The 19619-nt window shown below is 44.8% G+C and overlaps 1 protein-coding gene across 1 annotated transcript in view; it reads left to right on the top strand.

Moving 5' to 3' along the window:
- The window catches only part of ralgapa2 (Ral GTPase activating protein catalytic subunit alpha 2), a 184104-nt gene that overhangs the window by 70339 nt on the left and 94146 nt on the right, over positions 1-19619 (top strand). The window contains exons 17-23 of the mRNA XM_083634146.1: positions 2360-2482; positions 2942-3027; positions 3125-3215; positions 3321-3503; positions 8297-8464; positions 10150-10343; positions 11104-11202. Coding sequence (XP_083490272.1) covers positions 2360-2482; positions 2942-3027; positions 3125-3215; positions 3321-3503; positions 8297-8464; positions 10150-10343; positions 11104-11202 — 944 coding nt within the window. The remainder of the gene's footprint in view (positions 1-2359; positions 2483-2941; positions 3028-3124; positions 3216-3320; positions 3504-8296; positions 8465-10149; positions 10344-11103; positions 11203-19619) is intronic.

Here is a 19619-nt window from a genome sequence, read left to right as displayed (position 1 = left end):
ACAGCACTTCCAGGAAAGCCATAGAACTCCCATAGGATCGCATAGGAAAAGCTCGCTCGTCAGTTATGGTGCTGGAACGCAGACTCCATGATGGCAGAGCGGCCTCTCAACCAATTCCAAACAACCGAAACAATTTCAGCAGATAGATGAGCTCCAAAAGTCTACACGGCTCGACGAGTGCTCGGCCCCTGTCTCTCGTCTCCCGAGGGTGGCCTGAATCTCTGCTAGACTAGACCTAGTGTTACACTGAAATCTGTGACCACCCAAATGTTCTGCAGATTTCAGTGGAACACCGGCTAGTATCCACCCTCAGAGACATTAGAGTCAGTTCAGGATCCTTGAAAATTACTATCTTTATCAAAATAATTGTTTCTCAGCTTTTTGTCTGAAAATGGGCCGGCTGTGGATCAGGAGGTCGAGCGTCCGCTAATCGCTTTCGATAAAAGAGGTTAGTGGTTCGATCCCCGCTCCTCCAATCCGCATGTCGAAGTGTCCTTGTGCAAGATAATTTGCTCCCAATGGTTGTGCCAGCACCCTTCCTGGTTGTTTGCCTCCATCGGTGTATGAACGTATGCGTGAATGGGTGAATGTAGGGATGTTAAAGCGCTCTGGATAAAAGCGCTATCTATATAAATGCAGTCCATTTACCAAAATGACTGTTTTTGATGAAAACGCCCTACATTCAAGTGTTGATTAAAAAAAGAACGAATGAAGCTAAAATATTTTTATTTTATTTTATTTTTGTATGAAAATAGAGGCTCTATCATTTCTTTTGATATGTTCATTGTTTACATATTCAAAGAACAAAATATTCTATGGGTCTTGAAAGATTAGTGAAAGAATCTGGCGGGGAAAGAGTTAATGGAAACACCCTTGTGGCATGCTGTACTATGCTGTCATTGAATGCTCTCTTCTTCCCTTCTCTCTTCTGCCTCTTCTCTCCTCTTCTTTCTCTTTCCCTGATGGAAGCTAAGCGAAGCCAGTCCATCAGCAACTGTGTCCATCTTTACGAGGCTTTGCCCACTACTAAAAGTGTTCCTATGCTGCTCCACACTGTGAGCTCTTTCTTGCCTGGTATCTCTTCTGGTAACTCTGCTTGTGCTTCTCACAGACTCTCAGGTAAAGTGTGTTCTGAGAGCTGCATGTGTTTGTGACTTCCACCCTGCATTTCCCATCCATCTTCTGTCAGTACTCAGCCCTTTTCTTCTTCTTTTGCTGCCAGTGTCAATGTCCAGGGGCCGGTGGCACAAAACACCTTGAGTTCAGGTTTTCCTTAAAGTCTGAGTAAAGGTTTACTTAAAATAAAATTGGCTGCATAAAACACCCTTAAGTCTTCTCCTTAAGGTTTCCTTAAAATGTTTAACCTTAAGGAGAAGACTTAACGGTGTTTTGTGCAACCGATTTTTTTTTAATGGGAACCTCAAATCGGACTTTAAGGAAAATCTTAATTCCAGGTGTTTTGTGCCACCGGCCCGAGAGATGTTTATGCTTACGCTTATGCCAGTAAGTCTGTCTGTGGTTTGAGAGTGGGACATTTTACATTCCTCCTGAGGACCGCTGCTCTGTCCAGTGTGTAGGAATACAGTTTCTAATTTGTGTTTGCATAACCACTGCATGTGTTCATCATCTCCTAATTTTCCCCCAATGTTCTCATAAATGTCTCAGATCTTCATCTCGTATATTGTGTCTGCAAATCCCCTAAAAGTAACAAAGGACAAGACCCTTGGAGCTCTGTGTGATATGTGATTGGTAAAAGTAGGAAGTTAGTAGTAGGAAGGGGAATTGTTTACTTCCAAACATGAACTATTTTATTCAAGCCAAAACGTTGATAGCAGATGCATAAAATGGCACTAGAACAGACACTATGGCTACTCCTGCATGCCTGCTGGCTGCTACTACAGGTGATGTGTTTCGGCTGCCTGAAGAAACAAGCGTGATTTCGCGAAAGCTGCAACCACATATGCAAATTTACAACATTTCTTAATTTGCCCCCCCGCCCTCCCTTTTAGCCAATTGGCATGAACACAAACACACCTTTACACACACTTGATCTACATGCCAAATTTCAGCCGCCTAGGGCAAAGGGTGCTGAACTTTTTGTGGGCCGACAGAGTGACCTTTATTAGAGGTGGTTGCAGCTAAAAATCCCTTCCTAGTACCTACTACATATGTGTGTGTGCGTATATATATATATATATATATATATATATATATGTATATATATGTATGTATATACACACACACGCACACACACACACACACCAAGTTTTTTTTGCCATTTAGGAACCCTCTACCCTGGCCCCGTATGTGTGTCATGAGGTACTGGCCTAACTGTATGCACTCTTCTCCTGTGTGTCAGATGTGGAGGAGTGTCAGCTGTCAGAGTGTGGGGGAGAGGAGGAGCTGGGAGGCAGGGAGAGCCCCCTGCCACGTAGCAGCAGCACCTCGGACATCACCCAGCAACTGGCCGACACTTTACCAGGCATGTACACACACAGGCAGGCTGCTCATTTTTATGTCCCACAGTAGATCAGTTAACTGTTAGCACATACGTTCTGTAGGCTCCCTCTACACCCGGCAATTAAACATGCAATAGTTTGGCAGGATTGCATGTACATCCAATGCATGCCAAAACACAGATTCCTGCATATGACACTTCTTGTAACATTTATGCCCCTTAAATTGACAGTAAATACTTATTGGTAATAATGTGACGTTAATAATGTGACGTTGTCTCTGACCACCTCCAGAGATAGTTTTGGGGGATCAGATCTTCAGTGCGTCCTGGTTGCGTTTAGACCTGGATTTAAAAAAAAATCTGTTGTGCTCTGTCCAATTACAACCCAAGACATGTTCATGTCAGATGTAAAGGTATTTCAGATGCTTTATTTTGGTGAGCTGGCCTCATGATTAACATCCCCTGGGCCTCTTTATACTCCAGCCCAGAAGAGAGAGTGTTCCCCCACCTCCTGCGGCTCTGATAGCAGGACGTCAGAGGGCAGGAGAGAGAGCAGCGATCCACCAGTGGTGAGAGGAATGATCTTGCAATTTTCATCTCACAGCAATGAAATAAGTTTGGTCCCTATAAGTGTCTCCTCTTACTTGTTGGTTTCTATGTTCATAGATCCTGGTCCGGCGGTGCAGCAGTTCAGCTGAGGTAGACTGCAATGCTGAAGGACAGACCAACTCCACCAGGCCCAAGCTCAGAGAGAAAAGTCAGACTCCACAACACTAATCATTAATTGCACAACCAGCAGCTTCTGTCTTACACTCCTCTGCACTGAGCCTCTTGATTAACCTCATTGTCCCTCCCTACCCAGGCGAGAGTGTAAGCAGTGAGACGTCCAACGGCTACCTAACAGAAGTGGAGGTTGCCTGGCAGGCATGGCAGGCCTTTGAGGAGGAGGCAGACACCCAGTCCACCCAGTCGGCCCACATGGACGTGACCACAGACCCCCAGAGCCAGGGGAGCCTGCTGCTCAACCACAATGAGGCTCTAGCAGGTAGAGGACCTGATCACAACCCGGTCTGGACTGTTGAGACAGCGTTTCACACAGAGCTTACTGTATTCTAAATCCTGTGCAGCTCTGGGCAAACTGGAATCTTACTTTTGGGATAAGTAATTCCACAGGCAACCTTCAAGCTAGACTTTATCCCCGGACTAACTAGTTGTGATCTGCTTATCCCTGACTCTATGTAGTTAGCAATAGAATTGAATAGAACAATTGATCACAAAAGCAATCAAATTCTGTAGTATAGCCCTGGTATAAAATTCATGTTTTGTGAAGATGAAATAACATAGGCTGGGCAAACTCTTAGCCTCTAACTATTGATAAACCAGTCAAAGAAATGCAATGTATGAAGTTCTTGGGAGCAATTAGGCCATGTTCAGACTAGGAGGCCAAATCTGATTTGTGAACTTTAGTGACCTATTAATGACTTTATCCAGATTGGTTTTATGAGTCTGGACGCTCCTGCTTCACTCTCGCTCTGATGTGTGTCTGATTTGTGTCACTTGTCCCAAACCACATAATGGAGGTAGTTTCCAATCTGCTTCAAATGTGCTTTTGACTGATGTGTCTTCAGTGCGGACACGCAGATCCACCAAATCTGATTTGAACGTCACTCGCAACTCGTCATCAAATGCTTCTGCGCAGGAAAACCACGTCACCAACGTACGTATTTACTGACGCCCACGTCGTTAACATAGCAACCCATGCAGATAGGCTGTTTAGGTCTGGACACACAGATCCGACTTGGAAATCAGATTTGTGGCAGTGCGGACACACTCCCAAATCAGATTTGGGAAACCAATCAAGATAATGATGATTAATGACTTTATCAGCAAATCGGATTGGCCTGTAATGTGAACATGGCCTTAGAGGGAATTGCATTTTGTGGGTGTAAAAGGTGACCTGGGGATATTTACTTGGTGCCCATGATTAGGGATGCAACGATACCAGTACCGATACTGGAATCGGGTCCAATACTGTGTTCATGATGTACCGTACTCATTAAACTACAGATACACCTGCACTCGATACCACTTTAAAGCAACTAGAAATCTTGCGCACTATGTGGGCTCGATTCCTCGGCTCGGCCGCTTTGCAGCCTCACCCACCCTGCAGCTCACCCGCTACGCAGGCTCGCATACGCAGTTCGCCCGCAGCTCGGCTATTGCGTGGCCTTGCCTGCTCTATTGGCATGCACAGCGCACAATTGCTCAACTTGATTACTTCAATCACTGATGACATCACAATTGCTCGAGTGACCATCACTGATCACCACATGAAGTGCTCGAGTGACGTATTGGCATGCGCAGGGCACAATTGCTCAACTTCGCATTACTGATGACATCACTATTGCTCTTATGGCATCACTGATGATAGAAAAACACGGGTAGCGAGCACACACAAAATGGATTAAAAACTCACTGGGTGCAGGGCAAGCAAAGAGTTCAGTGAAGAGAGAAGCCAGCACTCCAAATGTCCTTTCATAGGATTTAATTAATTCCTCAAACCTGGGCAGCAGACAACATTTCAGTCAAAGACCTTCCTCAGCGTTGTGCTGTGTCAGGCAAAAAAATACGGCTAAATACAATCATGCCGGAAGTACAATCAATTATTAAATAAAACATTTTACAACACAATATGCCTTACCAGTAGAAGCAAGGATCTGATTATCAAGAAGTAATTAGAAAAACATTTAGAATAATACATTTACATGTACAATAATCACAAGTACAAGAGTTGTATTATAAACAATTATACAATTAAACCGTCCAAGACGGAAGTACTTCACAATAAGGCTCTGTGTAAAGAACCTCAAAATACCAAAACGTAGAATAGGCTCTAGTGCCAACCAGGGCTGGAAGCACAATTACTGTAAGAGAGGTTGGTTAACCTTACTTGTAGTAAAACAGATAAAAAGGGTCCTATTGTTCTCAGTGCAATAGATAGGATCATAAATACATTGGGAATATATCAGTGGAAGGAGTAGAACAAGAATAGAAAATATATTTTAAAAAAAGGAGTTTAAAAAACCCCAGCTAAGTAGTAGCTCCTCATTGAGGCCTTTAGGGTGTTCTGTTTGCAGGGCGTGAATCCAAAAGGCCTCTCTTTGCAATAAAGCTCTGTCTCTGTCGCGCCCCCCCCTCTTTAAGGGACCATCAGCTTCGATCCCCTGGAACCTGAGAGACACCATCACTGATGATGTCACAATGCCTATGACATCAACAGTGATGTCATAGGATGATTTTGGTCAATAATGATGTCACTGTTGACATCACTGATGATGTATAGACATTGTGACATCATCAGTGGGACAAAAATTGAAACAAACAGACAGACAAAGCCCACTTGCTCCCTTTTATATCTGATGATGATGTGATGCACTTTTTGTAGAAAAAAAAAGGGGGGGATGATGATAACGTCATCCCACTATTGGCTATTGCAGCAGCTAACCCGACGTTCGCTGTCGGGCAAGTATGATACTGGTACTAAAAATCAGTGCATCCCTAACCATGATTTAGCTTTTTGGTTCAGCAATCAGTTGTACAGTTTCCCTTTCAATAATTTGCAATTAATTAAAACAGCAGAGAATATATGAACATCTGCTGTCTGAAAGGGCTTAATTACACAGAGCAATGTAAAACTTCACCACTGGTGGAGTTGGAAGAGTTCAGCAGGTCCACAGTTTCATCTGAGGTGTGTGTCCTGTCTGCTGGCACGGGAGCTTTGGTACCCCCAGCAACCGCACCTTTCCAGGGCTTAGCCGTAGTCATAGCCTGGTAGAGTGGGCCTGGTACTGTATGAAGAAAACTTGAGCGGCTTGATGGTGTCTGCGACTGCTACCTCAATGAAAGACATCTTTTCACCTCTAGCCTTGACTGAGACTCGAGACCTGCTTTAAGCTGATCACCTGGCAGCTGCTGACAGCTCCTATGTTTATGTGTTGGGCTTTTCGTGAAGGCACAGTGACCTGTGGTCTTGGCTTATATAGACTAAATAAACATAGATGCAGACAGAATCAGTCATATAAGCTTACTGGTGCCAGCTACTCTGGCTAGTGTTGGTGAAGGTTGGATTCTTTCTTTTTTTTGTGAAAAGAGAATACAGTAGTAGTTTTGTGATGCTGTTTTTCCCCAAACGATGTATTTGGAAAGAACACACAAGCTTTCAAATGTTTGCCTTGTATATTTTCATAGGAAAATAAGGAAGAGATTCCCTAAGCATTAAACTCTTCAGCTTTTAAAGGACAATTCCAGTCATTTTCAACCTGGGCCTTATTTTCCTAGTTTTTATCATAATGACAAATCAGTATGTTAAATCCTAACTACTTGTAATTGCCAATAGGAGGTTGAAGTGAATGAATGTTATTGACTTAGGGGGGGGACACTTGAATGGTCTATTTGCCAACTCCCTGAGGCTAGTTAAAGTAACAGTGCAAGTTTCAGGCAATGGATAATCTGATATCGGATGTAGGCAGGCCCCATTGCAGTGTGAGTGTGGTTGTGTTGAAACTTGAAAGGATGTGTTTTACTAGCTTCTGGGTTTTACTGTTACATATTATGTTGGCTGTGTGTATGTGCGTGCGTGCGTTGAATAGCATCGCCCTCAGTGAACTGAAGGTACATCTAGATTTACAGTGAAGAAATGGCCCATTTCCACCGCAGGTAGTAGCGCGGTCCCGCTCCGCTCGACTCGATAAATGGTCTCATTCCACCAGTAAAAACCGTCCCAGCCCGGGTTGAGTTGGGGTTGAGTCGTGCTACTTTTCGTCCCTGCTTCGTTGGGGTTCTAGGCTGTGAACCCGGTACCATACGGTGACGTGAAAACATTGTTGACGACTGATTGGTCAGGCAGAATCGTGTTTACTCTGTCTATCTACTGACTGTCAATGCAATGCTGCATACCAGTTTAGTGGGCTTACCTTCTCTTCTGTTGTGTTATTTCCATCAGTCTTTTGTGTTGCTGCCTTCGCCTCTCGTGAAATAAAATCGTGGCGGTGGTTTCAATTGTTTTGAGAGAGAAAAAGTGCTGCTGCTCAGGAAGCCCTTGTAGTTGAGTGCAGTGCTCCGCTAGGCCGCAGGCGGGTCTTTGGTGAAGCCGCGGTCTTGCCTGGTGAGAGGCCGCCGGGGTAGAGGCTACTCTGTTGCGCCTCTCCCGTCCCCGCGCAGCGCATACATGTGAGTTTGACTAACAACAAAGTGATATCCATTCTCCTGGCCCATTGTCACATTTGCCCATGTACACTGTAGGTCATTTAGAGGCACCAGTATTTCATAAACAGTTTAAAAGTTCTGTGGATGGATTTAATTGTAACGTTATGTTATAGCCTACTTCGGCTATAGGCGGAGGACAGATATGCGGTCGCTATGACGACCAGCTGTGGGCGGGGGTGGGCGTGGCCAGATGATCGGCGGTCGAAGCAGAACATCCATCGGGCCGAAACGGGTAGAGCCGACTGGTGACGAGCTGTGCAGGGCAGTAAAATGTGGTGGAAATGAGCCATAAGTGACAAAACCTAGAACACAATGAATCATCTTGATGGCAAAAACAAGGAAAATAATGCCCAGGTAAAAAATATATATAGATACTGTATATACTGTACCCTTTAATGCCCCTATCTCCATCAACATTGATTGACAGGCTGTTGTTACCCCGCTCTCCTCCACACCTTGTACTGCTGTTCGTGTGTATCTTACATTGTGATCATTGTGAACCTCCCACCTTTGTCCCTGTGCTCCCTCCCTCAACCCCCCCCCCCCTTATCCCTGTCCCCTTGTTGTTTTTAGGTCCTGAGTGTGCCCTCCCTCCCCACTCTGCACCCCCGTACTTCCACCACCAATACCACTACCCGTACCCCCAGAACCCCCCCGCCTCACCAGCCCTGCTGGTGCACACAGAGTGCCCCCTGGACAACACCATGCATCAGTCTGTCTTACACATGCCACACCACTTGGGTACTGCTCCCTAGCTGCTACTCCGTCCTCATTGTAGACCATATTCTCCTCAGTTTACCATAGACTGTCCATACATGTCTGTTATTCAGCCTTAAAGGGACAGCTCACCCTAAAATCCAGAATACATATTTTTGTAGGAACTATTTTCTTTTGCAGTCTCATGTAGGAACTAGCTAACAGCTAGCGGCTATAGTTCGGTCAAAAGAAAATAGTTCCTCCATGAAACTGCTCATAACAAGGTGTGTGGATTATCTTGAGTAACGGGGTCATGATTTCTGGAAAGAGCCATTGCTGTTGAGTTTTTCAAATGTATTTCTTTGGCACTTTGAGCACCACAAGCCGAGTGCCATCCAGTTCCATTGTATTGGAGAGAAGGCAGAAACTCTGTGGCCGATATCTCCAAAACTCAGGCCACACAAAACTATATAGATGGATAAATAGCACTACAGGTGAGAGGGAATATATGTATTTTGGATTTTAGGGTGAGCTGTTCCTTTAACTCGAATGATGAGTAACTTTCCTTTTCCTTTCATAGCCTGCATTACACCACTCATTTTCGTTCCCCCCCCACCTCCCATATAGCAGATCCAGGTGTACTTCTTGAATTGTATTCAATTACTTTTCCGAGATTGTGTTGTTCTAATTTATGATATATGTGACAGGGACTGGTGTTTTGGCTAACAAGTAGGCAGTAGTCAGTTTTTTTTTATAGATTATGAAAGTGTAGATTGTAAGCTTGTCATACATTGCAATCTCAAAATAGAAGATATGCTTATTTGAATGTTTGTGATCCTCAAAGCGACATTCAGAGAAAATCAACCTGAAATTGGTGAATAAGCTTGGTTTGCCCTGGACAAGCTTAGTTTGCTAACAAATTATATAAGTATTTAGTTATGCTTAAACTGTAAAACATCTAACCTTGTTAGATATGACAAATGGAGTAACCTTTTTTCTTGATTTGTGCGATTTCACGGTTACCTAGTTGTTATTACTCTATTCACCAGACTGTCTGTCACATGTGCATAAAATGGCAAATGTGCTGAAATCAGCCAAACTCTTTTAAAAGTATGAATTACCTCAGATCTGCTACACATCATAATACTCCCTCTGTACCAGTTCATCCTTCTACTGTCCACTAGGTGGCAGTCTCTTCCTATTCTTCAGCATTGTCCACCTGAGTTCATCTGGATGTTGCATGTGAACATGTTTCCCAAAAGTATTTTGTTGCCAAGATCAATCCCAATGGACAAAGATCTTCCCAGTGCTTGGTTACATTTGGGAAACAGGTCCCTGGATTTCTGTTAGCGATTTCTGTTCGCGCTTTGACTGATGCACAGCTAGATCGAGGATTCAGCCAACAACTGCTTAAACAATAACAGGACTGCTTTGAGGGATTACTTTCTGACAGTGTCATTATTATTATGTTATTTTTATGATGGTACACAGTCAAATATCAGACCACCCAAAGTTTAAATTGCTTTGATAACTGTGTTCCACGCTTGTTGATTGAATCCTTCCTCTTCAGTTAAATTAAGTTCAGTTCACAGGTGTTCACTTTGTAGTACTGTAGGTACCAGCATTTTCAAATATCGTTTTTTATCAATCAGTTTGTTCTCTACTCAAAACACGCCACCCACCCCTCTTCTCTCTCCCACCCTCCCTCCTTCCTCTGTTGGGCCATGCAGACAGTAGTGAGTGTCTGGCTGATGACGTCAGCATCATCGCGGGTGGGAGCCTTACCGGTTGGCATGCTGACTCAGCCTTCGTCCTGTGGAGGAGGATTTTGGGTATCTTGGGAGACGTCAACAGCATCCGCTGCCCCAAGATCCACGCCAAGGTCTTCTCCTATCTCTATGAGCTCTGGCACAAGCTGGCTAAGGTAAGGTAGAGAGGCCCACAACACCTCCACATACTGTATATACCTACCAAATGAGACTGGGGGGAAACTGACACTTAAGCTGGGAACATGCTCCAATGTCAGCCTCGACTTGGACCCTTGCTGACGCCAGCTTGACCTATATACTCAAAACGTCAGCTTGACGAGGGCGTCACAGAGGAGTCCCCAGCAAAATGAGTATATTGTGTGCTTTCACTAGGATTTCAATGACTAGAAGTTGATCCAAGGAGAGAATGTAGTGCATATACTTGGTAATAGCTTTCACTCTCTTCTGTTATCTCCCCATCTACATTATAATATATTGTGCTGTTTACATCAGCTGCATCGAGACACATTTTCGCCGCAGGCTCGCCAGCTGCGGTGCAGCCCTCGGCACATTTGGCGAAGGCTTTGACACTGTAGAATATTTTCCGCATTACTCTAATTGCTGGCATGAAAATAAAACAAATGGGTTACTATTAAAAAAGTAATTTTTAACATCTTAGCTTATGTTTTTGAGGATTAAATCATGAAATATTTATATATTAATTGATTGATTTTTACATTTCAGTCTGCAACATTTTTTCAGAAAGGGAAATAAAGCATTTTGGTATGGGAACCCTGCACACATAAATAAATGCTTTCTCTCTCTCTTGCTCTCTCTTTCTGCATCTAATCTATGCATCTATCATCAATCCATCCTTCCCCCTCATGCTCCTACATACACAGAGGCTTACAAAGATTGTGGATTGTGTGCTTCCAGATCCGGGACAACCTTGGGATCAGTGTGGACAACCAGTCCTCTCCCCCCCGGCCCGCCTTTATCCCACCACTACGAATGCTGGCCTCCTGGCTCTTCAGGGTATCAACAACAGACGACACACAAACATATACAGAAAACATAAAACACATAAATACATACGGTATGCACAACAGACTTACAGAAATCATAAGACGTGTTAAATAAACATAGTGAGGCACAATAAGTGATGCATTTTACATTTGCAGCAACGACAATGGTTTGGAATAAATAGAAGAAGAACTAGGTACAGTAGTTAACATGAGAAGCATGCAGGCAAACTTCATCAACAGAAGATGTCACAGTACTGTCAACATTGTTTGATTACCAAATCATCTCTGGGAAGTGCAATGTGAAAGAACTACAGCAATGATGCCCTAACACCATAAAATAATTTAAAAGATAAGGCCTGTCTTTTTTTATGCATTGCTTACCATCAACAAATCCTAGGAAAATAAAAAAAAATCAACAATGCGAACGCTCTACTGCCATTACTTTCTGACTTCCCACATAACGTTTTTAGCCGTCAACCCAGAAGTAATTGACTCCAATTGTAAACAACAAGGCCAGGTCGAAACCTGGCATAGGGTCGGTGCATGGTATCGTCACCCATGTATACCCATGAGGTCCTTGCCAATCTCCAGCTTTAGTTGTGGTGGGGCATTCCTGACCATGTTGGAAATTAACTTGTGCGTCCGCCAGCCAAAGAGGCTGGCCGATTTGAAATTGTACCAGCCATACACATTTGTTTCCTAGGCAGGCATATTTTGTAATCCCACTTTTGTGTATAACTAACATGTGTGTAATGGTTGTCTTGATTTGGGAAAAAGTAGAAACACATTTTAATAATCAACAGAACACATACAACATAGTGTGTGCTCCGATTATAAAGGTGCGTTCACACCGAGATATTTATTTTTCGCTCTGTCGCTCAAGTCAACCCTTTGGAATCGCTCTGTCGCTCTGTTTAAATCGCTCATCAACAGGCACACGAAATGATGGACATGTGGGGGATATAACGTTACGCAATGTCATGATATTTGTCCACTACGAGCCACCGTCATTGTTTACAAGCTAAAGCCTATCAGCGTGCTCCTAATGCGAGCTCCATACCGGTAGGACAGACTTCACTTCATGTCAGCTGTCAAGCTGTCAATGTGGTTTGTTGCCACACAATAAACCAGTGGTTTGTTCCAAGCCAGTGTGATCCTTGACTCGCTCTCACACGGCAGCCAATCAGCGTTGAGCGGCGAGCGACTGATGCCAGCATATTTTCGCTCGAGTTGGGATATTTCATCTCGAGCGACGAGCGAATTTTCTCCCTATCGCTCTATCTCTGCCGCTCGGACGCCCAGCGATTTTTCTCCCAGGCGAATATACGCTCAATCGCTCGTTTGCATTGACTTTGTATGTAAACTCGACGCCAGCGAAAAACTTTAATAGGTCGGTGTGAACGCACCTTAAGACGACGACCCCTTTTCCAAGACACATTTTGGGAAAATAAAATGAAAAATCGTTTTTGAAGGGCAGATCTTATTTTTTTAATCAAGACAATCATGTTATTGGAATATAATAATAAAACACATTGGCGAACAATGTAAGCTGTTTTTATTAACTGTCTCTCTAAATTAAAGCCCCAATCAGTAAGATTTTTGACATTTTTTACTGTAATATAACAGCTTTTTAGTCACAGGACATGGTAGATTGACTTGTAATAAGGAGATCCTCGTCTTTATTTATCCAACACCGCCCTCCATTGGCCAGCACTGGGACTAAGCAGTTTGTCTGCCGTGTCCCGTAGCAAGAAAAAAGAAAAAAGAAAAGCATGCGCGCATGCGCTGTACAGCGGAAGAGCTGTGTTCATGAAAACAAGGAAGTAACTCGATTCGGATTTGCTACGAAAATGATGTTTCACGGAACTATGGATTATTATTTCATCACGTGGTGAGTACCCAATGTCACAACATGTACATAGAGCTTTCTGGCGCTGTGTTTTGTTGACTTTGAACGGCGATATCGTTATCGATACTATTGGACCCAGAGGGCGCAGTTTCTCCAACAGTAAAACTCGGAAAACTTACTGAATGGGGCTTTAAATATTTTTTTCAATGTCTTTCAAGATTCAAGATTGTTATTGTCACTTTGTGGTACAAGTACGCACGTGTGAAATTCTTAAGCTGTAGGCTCCGTTACAGACAAGGTGCATGGTAAATAGGTGCAAAATCACAGCATACACAATCACAGCCACAATCACACAATAGGGCAATATAGTATGTATATATACGAATATACTTTTTCACACATGCGCTTTTTACCGTTAAATGACCGGAAAGCGCTCTAATGCCTTGGAGTGTGAAAGTTGTTTTCCGGTATAAGCGCGACCCCGTCATCGCGGACTTTTCACCAGTTTCGAGCCAGTCAGAAGAGCGGTATGCCGCGATAAGGGACACAAGTGTGAAACGGGTCCAGTCATTTGCCGGTCCTTCTCTCATGGGCGAGATGTACACACGTTGCTTAACGTTCACTTCCAGCGTGCATCATCTAATCATTCGCGCACATCAAAGCAAACTACTTCCACATTTCGCTTTGTGCATTTGCTTTCTCTACATACATACAAGCGTTGGGCGGCTTGCAAGCCGCTGCCATTCTCGCTGTGTCTGTCCTGTGTCGGGCTGCTGGGAAGTGCAGAGGACTGAAGGACTGGCCCCTCTCGAGCAGAGAGGGGAGGGGGGAAATCGGCTGTGTTTATTACGCTGGCTTGACGCTGCCTGGATACTACTCTGCATTGCAGCCCATGAGCGAATGTGAAGGATACAACATACTCTTAAGTCAAATGAGTGTGATTTATTATGTGACAAGCGAACTTATTTCACCATCGGAGTTTTGCCGACCCCCAAAATAAGCCCGCCCCCCAACATACAGGCTATTTGACGACTATATTCACACATGCGAGCGCTCAGGTGTGAAGGGAAATTCCGGGAAATGGCCGATATTGATTTACAGGTAATTTTCCTGTAAGCATGTGTGAAAACGGCTTTAGTAAGGCAGTTGTGGCAAACACTAAAATACGAAGGGTAATAAATAGGTGATAAGGTATTAAATAGAATGATGGAATGGGTCTAAAAAAGTGTCCAGGTTCAAAGAGTTGTGCAAATGTCAATAATCAGGGTTTATTGAGGGTTTATTTATTGAGGAGTCTTGGGGCCTGCGGGAAGAAACTGTCCCGCAAAGGGTTTGTGCGTGGTTTTGAGACCCCGTATCTTTCTCCCTGAGCGCAACAGGGAGAACAGGCTGTTATGCGGGTGGTTGGTGTCCTTGATGATCTTCCAGGACCTCCTGAGGCACCGCTGATTGTACAGTTCCTGCAGTTTTGGCAGCTCACATCCTGTCACATGTTGGGCTGTGCGCCTCACCCTTCTCAGTGCCCTGCGGTCAATGGTGGTACAGTCCTGTACCAGGTAGTGAAGCAGCCGGTCAGCAGGCTCTCAATGGTGCCTCTGTAGAAGTCCCTGAGGATTTTGGGCCTCAGACCAAATGTCTTTAGGCGTCTGAGTCCGTGTAGTCTCTGTTGGGCCTTTTTGACGACAGTGGCGGTGTGTCTGGCCCATGTCAGGTCCTGGTGGATGTTGACTCCCAGGTACTTGAACCTTTCCATCCTCTCCACCACTGTGCCATTGTTGGTGACTGGGAGCGGTGGTTGTCCTGGCAGCACTGTTCCAGGGCGATCGCCGACTCTCTCATTGACATTAGAGATCAGCCCCACAACTGCTGTGTCGTCTGCAAACCTCACGATGGTGTTTGAGGTCTGTGTTGCCACGCAGTCATGGGTGTAGAGGTCATACTGGTGACTGGTGTGGTTGTACTGGTGTGACAGGTGACTGTCAGATTATGAAGTTAAAAAGTAAGAGTTAGGACTCTGCTAATGTTTCTATGGTTACCATGCAGTGGCTGGCGTTTATTTGCGGAGTGCTTCTGATGAGTGACTCTTCGCAGATCTGAGCAGGTAACGTGCAGTCAGAGAGAGAGAGACAGAGAGAGCAGGTAACGTGCAGTCAGAGAGAGAGAGAGAGCGTGTCTGTGTGTCAGTGCGCACGGTCGGTGGTGGTGACGAGGGGACAACGAATGGCCGGGGTGATGGCGAATGACTGGATGAGCAAGGCCGGCAGCAGCAATGAGATCCAACGGTTAACAGCCGTGGTGAGGATGGTTGGACAGGCAGGGCCATCAGAGCTGACGAGATTCAGGCCAGCAAAGGATACCTGAGGAAGAGAAAGAGAAGAGGAGGGCTAGTCAATATGTAAATGCAACAATTGGAAAAGACAAGGTGACAGCGTGTTGGCGGTTAAAGATGTTTACAACATGTTTGGAACTCAAGTGGAACATACAACAATAATAGTAATAATGGAGGGGGGGAAGGGGGGTGGTCTCTATGTTCTGAGAGGGGAGGCTCAACCTCCCACACTTTGACAACACCTGCCCTAGACGGACTACATTGTACTTACACTATCTCTGCTCCACAGCTGAAGTTGGTCCAATGGGAAGTGCTCAGCAACAGAAAAGTATTTCACTCCTTTAAAAAAGAAAGCTTCATGAGTAGTTGAAGAAAGTAGCATACATTTGTAAGTTTGTGGTGCTTGCTAAACCATAATGAAGATGGGAATTAATACAATTCTAATATTTCTTCAAAGAGCCTTTGAAGATGTGACCCAGGCCATTATACATGTGACTGTTAAACATACCCATACGTGCTGCCATACGATGAAACTCCTGCCGAAGGAAGGTGATGAGGAAGGCGGGGTGGGGCGAGGGGACAAGCAGGCAGAGAAGTAGCGGGTATTGGGACAGGGTGACGACGAATGGTCAGGGCGATGACGAACGACTGGATGAGTGGGGCGACGAGACTCAGGCCAGCAAAGGACACCTGAGGAGCAGAAAGGGAAGAGAGCCAGCACGGAGGAATCTGTGCAGATAGAGGTGGAGCTAGGTTTGGCAGCTAATAGTTTCCTGCCTATGCTGCAGGGACAACTAAAACTATACTACTAATTCAAGTCTAAGTTTTGCACCTTTTCTCCCTGTTTGTGTTTAGGGATGCAGGATATTATGGATTTTTTGAAACGATACGATAACCAATACATATCTGCTTCTCCTGGCCGATAACCGTGATACGATATTCCGAAAATCATTATCATTTTATATACAAGGGATCAGCCAGCAGCATATTGGTAAACAAACCGCGTCACTGGCAATGGAACCCTATGGAGCCCAAGTGGTGCGTGGCTTGAGTGGCTGACTCTAGCCAGTTAACTCGACAAAACTGCGACAGTTCACACAACTTTAACACGACATGCATATATTATACATCAAAAGATACAATAACCGATATGATATTTGTTATTTACCATAATTATTATAATTAAGACATTAGAGATGATCGCCTATAGCCTATTACTTAGCCTACTGCATAGGCTAAAGTACCCGCTAACGTTCACGTAGCCTATTAATTAATTAATCGTTGTCAATTGCTTATACAGTATGAGCAAACTCAAGATTTCCTCAACTGCTACGGACTCCACTCGCCAGCACCCCCCTCCCCCCAGCTCTTTCTAAACAAAGACTCCTCATGTCTCCACTCGGCGAGTGCATAGAGTGGAGACGTGTGGAGTTAGGAACCTAGCAACAATGAGATGATAGCCTATAGCCTATTACTTAGCCTACTGCATAGGCTAAAGTACCCGCTAACGTTCACGTAGCATATTAATTAATTAATCGTTCGGGCAATTGCTTATTATGAGCAAACTATGTCTCCACTCCGCGAGTGCATAGAGTTGAGAAGTGTGGAGTAAAGTACCCGCTAACGTTCACGTAGCATATTCATTAATTAATCGTTCGGGCAGTTGCTTATTATGAGCAAACTATGTCTCCACCCCGCGAGTGCATAGAGTTGAGAAGTGTGGGAACCTAGCTTGATAATGCCTTGCTACGCAGCAAACAGGGGAAATGAAAGTGCACTTAAAAGTACCCGCTAACGTTCACGTAGCATATTAATTATTTAATCGTTCGGGCAATTGCTTATTATGAGCAAACTATGTCTCCACGAGAAGTGTGGCGTTAGGAACCTAGCTTGATAATGCCTTGCTACGAAGCAAACAGGGGAAATGAAAGTGCACTTACCCTTACTGTGGCATGCAAAAAAGTTGTGGTGGACGTCGGCACAAATAAGCTGCAGCGTCCTCCTTGTAACGAGCTAGCCACAGTATTAGCCACCTGGAGCATGCCCTGGTTTGCAATGAGCTAGTGTTGCCAGATACAGCTGATGGTTTCCGTGGCAACCAGCTTAGAGGTGCATTACCGCCACCTACCGGACTGGAGTGTGGAAAGACCAGCTTAGAGGTGCATTACTGCCACCTACCGGACTGGAAAGTGGAAAGACATTACCTCGTCTGGAGTCGTGCATAAAGTGTCGGGGCGACTGACTCATTTGTAAGGGCCCTGCTGTGCATGCACACCGGCCCCAAAAAACCTTGAAATATAGCGTTTACATTTTTTAAATCAGTAACTGTTACCACGAAGTCAGGCTGTTGTCGTATTACCAAATCAAATTCGAATTGGAACAAATTCTTCACAACGCCGGGTACTTTTTTCAGTGCTACGGAACTACTTTCCTGAGATCGCAAACGTGTTTACAGCTGGCTTATTAAGTTGTTTGTGGAAAAAGTTGGCTGTCCCGGTGCATCGCGATGATGAAATACTGTGGGCCCTATCGTCACAAAAGCGGTAATTTAGTGTTTGCGCTTGTTTAACGCCGCACGCAATGCAAATTAAGGGCGTGCACAAGTGCATGCCTGTTATAAGACATAGGCGTGCCACATGCCAAACCAGGCGTTTCGGCGCAAAAATGTTGGGATAGATGGCATTATCCTATCGTCAGCAGCGCGCAATTACTTTGCGCTAAGAGCTTTTAAAAGCACCTCTTACGCGCTAAATACCCCGCTGCGCTTGAGCGCACCATAATCTCTGTGCTGCGCAGCGCAGTGCAGAGTAAAATTCCTTTTGGATATGTCATTACGCACAGACGTGCCACGTCAGGACTTCAAATTCTGCTGCTAAAATTAGCAGATAATTCAGTGAGGCAATCAACTATAACTGACTGAGAAACTTTTATCACATTGCAAAGAGGGAAATGAATTGAGAAAACTTGTTGGACAATGGACATTAGCCTACTTGCAATCACCTTCACCCATCCCCTAACCCGGAGGGTCGTTTGCACCACAGACGATCTGTCAACAAGCTCTCTCCATCTCTCTCTGTCCTCGGCACGAGTGAGTCCACTCCACCCTATTACGCATCGAGAGAATTAGAGCATTTTGCATGCCTCGCACAAACAAAGCGATTGCGAGACGGGAATCTGATTGGTTTGATTGATGTAACGCCCAGGCATTGCCTGACCACACCTGTGAATAATTCTGGTGCTTAAGACCGCCCAAATCCCATTTTGCGCTGGCATTTTGGGGGCACAGATGATTTTGCACAGCTCTAATTTGTGCCTGCGGCAGGTGCCGTGAACGTTTCCGCATCCCCGCCGAGAATTGCATCCCCACCATATTTCGGGGCTGTTTTAACTTCGAAAACAGGGAGATCACGTCTACCCAGACAATTATATCACTTTTAAACAGTTACATTTCTGTATAATCATTACAATATGCTCCCGTGAGGTGTGAATGTGTTTAGCTGCTGCCGGGCGGGGGTGCAAAACTTGGCATAACACCTGGACACTTGCGCACGGCGAACTGCTACCGTTACGGCACGCAAACAGGTGCGCAAGTGCAAATAGGGGATGTCGCCTGTACCAAGATAGGGCCCTGTATGTTGCCCAGAGCAACGGCATGGCTCTGTTTGTTTTTCATCTTTTTTTATATACCATTGAGTTCTATGGCTACTGGGACATGGCTTTATTGGGCGCCGGCTACATGGACAAGATTTGTTGGCAAAACAAAATCATTGCTGATTTTATTATTTTCATAGGATTTGTTTACTGTGTAAGCAATGCATTAAAAAACACCGGCCTTATCCTTTAATGTTTAAGTCTATATTGGGAAAACCAGTTAAACCAGGGCATGCGGGGCATAAACATTACAGTTACAAACAAAATAAACACCTGCAGCTCGGTAAGACTCATCCCCTCCCATCTTTTCTTCACCCGTCATTCTGCTCTAGCTTATGATTACTAGCAGAATACCCATCCCTGTGTGACTGGCCATTTAGTCAGGCCTCGCTCACAGAGTTGGCAGCCTCTCTCTCCCCACAGGGTTTTTATAGTCCTCTTCCTTGCCTGATTCTAGCACAGCTGTGCTCCTCCACTCGGGTGCCTTCCATCAGTAGCTAACGAATGGAGCTCTCCATGGTGCTGAATCTGTGTTCACTCATTTTGGCCGCTAATTCGCCTTTTTTGCCCATTTAGTCAGCCCTAATAGACCCTTTTC

This window comes from Poromitra crassiceps (assembly GCF_964638095.1).
Source record: "Poromitra crassiceps genome assembly, chromosome: 3".
NCBI lineage: Eukaryota > Metazoa > Chordata > Actinopteri > Beryciformes > Melamphaidae > Poromitra > Poromitra crassiceps.
The sequence above is the reverse complement of the archived record's forward strand: the minus strand, read 5'-3'. Positions and strand labels throughout refer to the sequence as shown.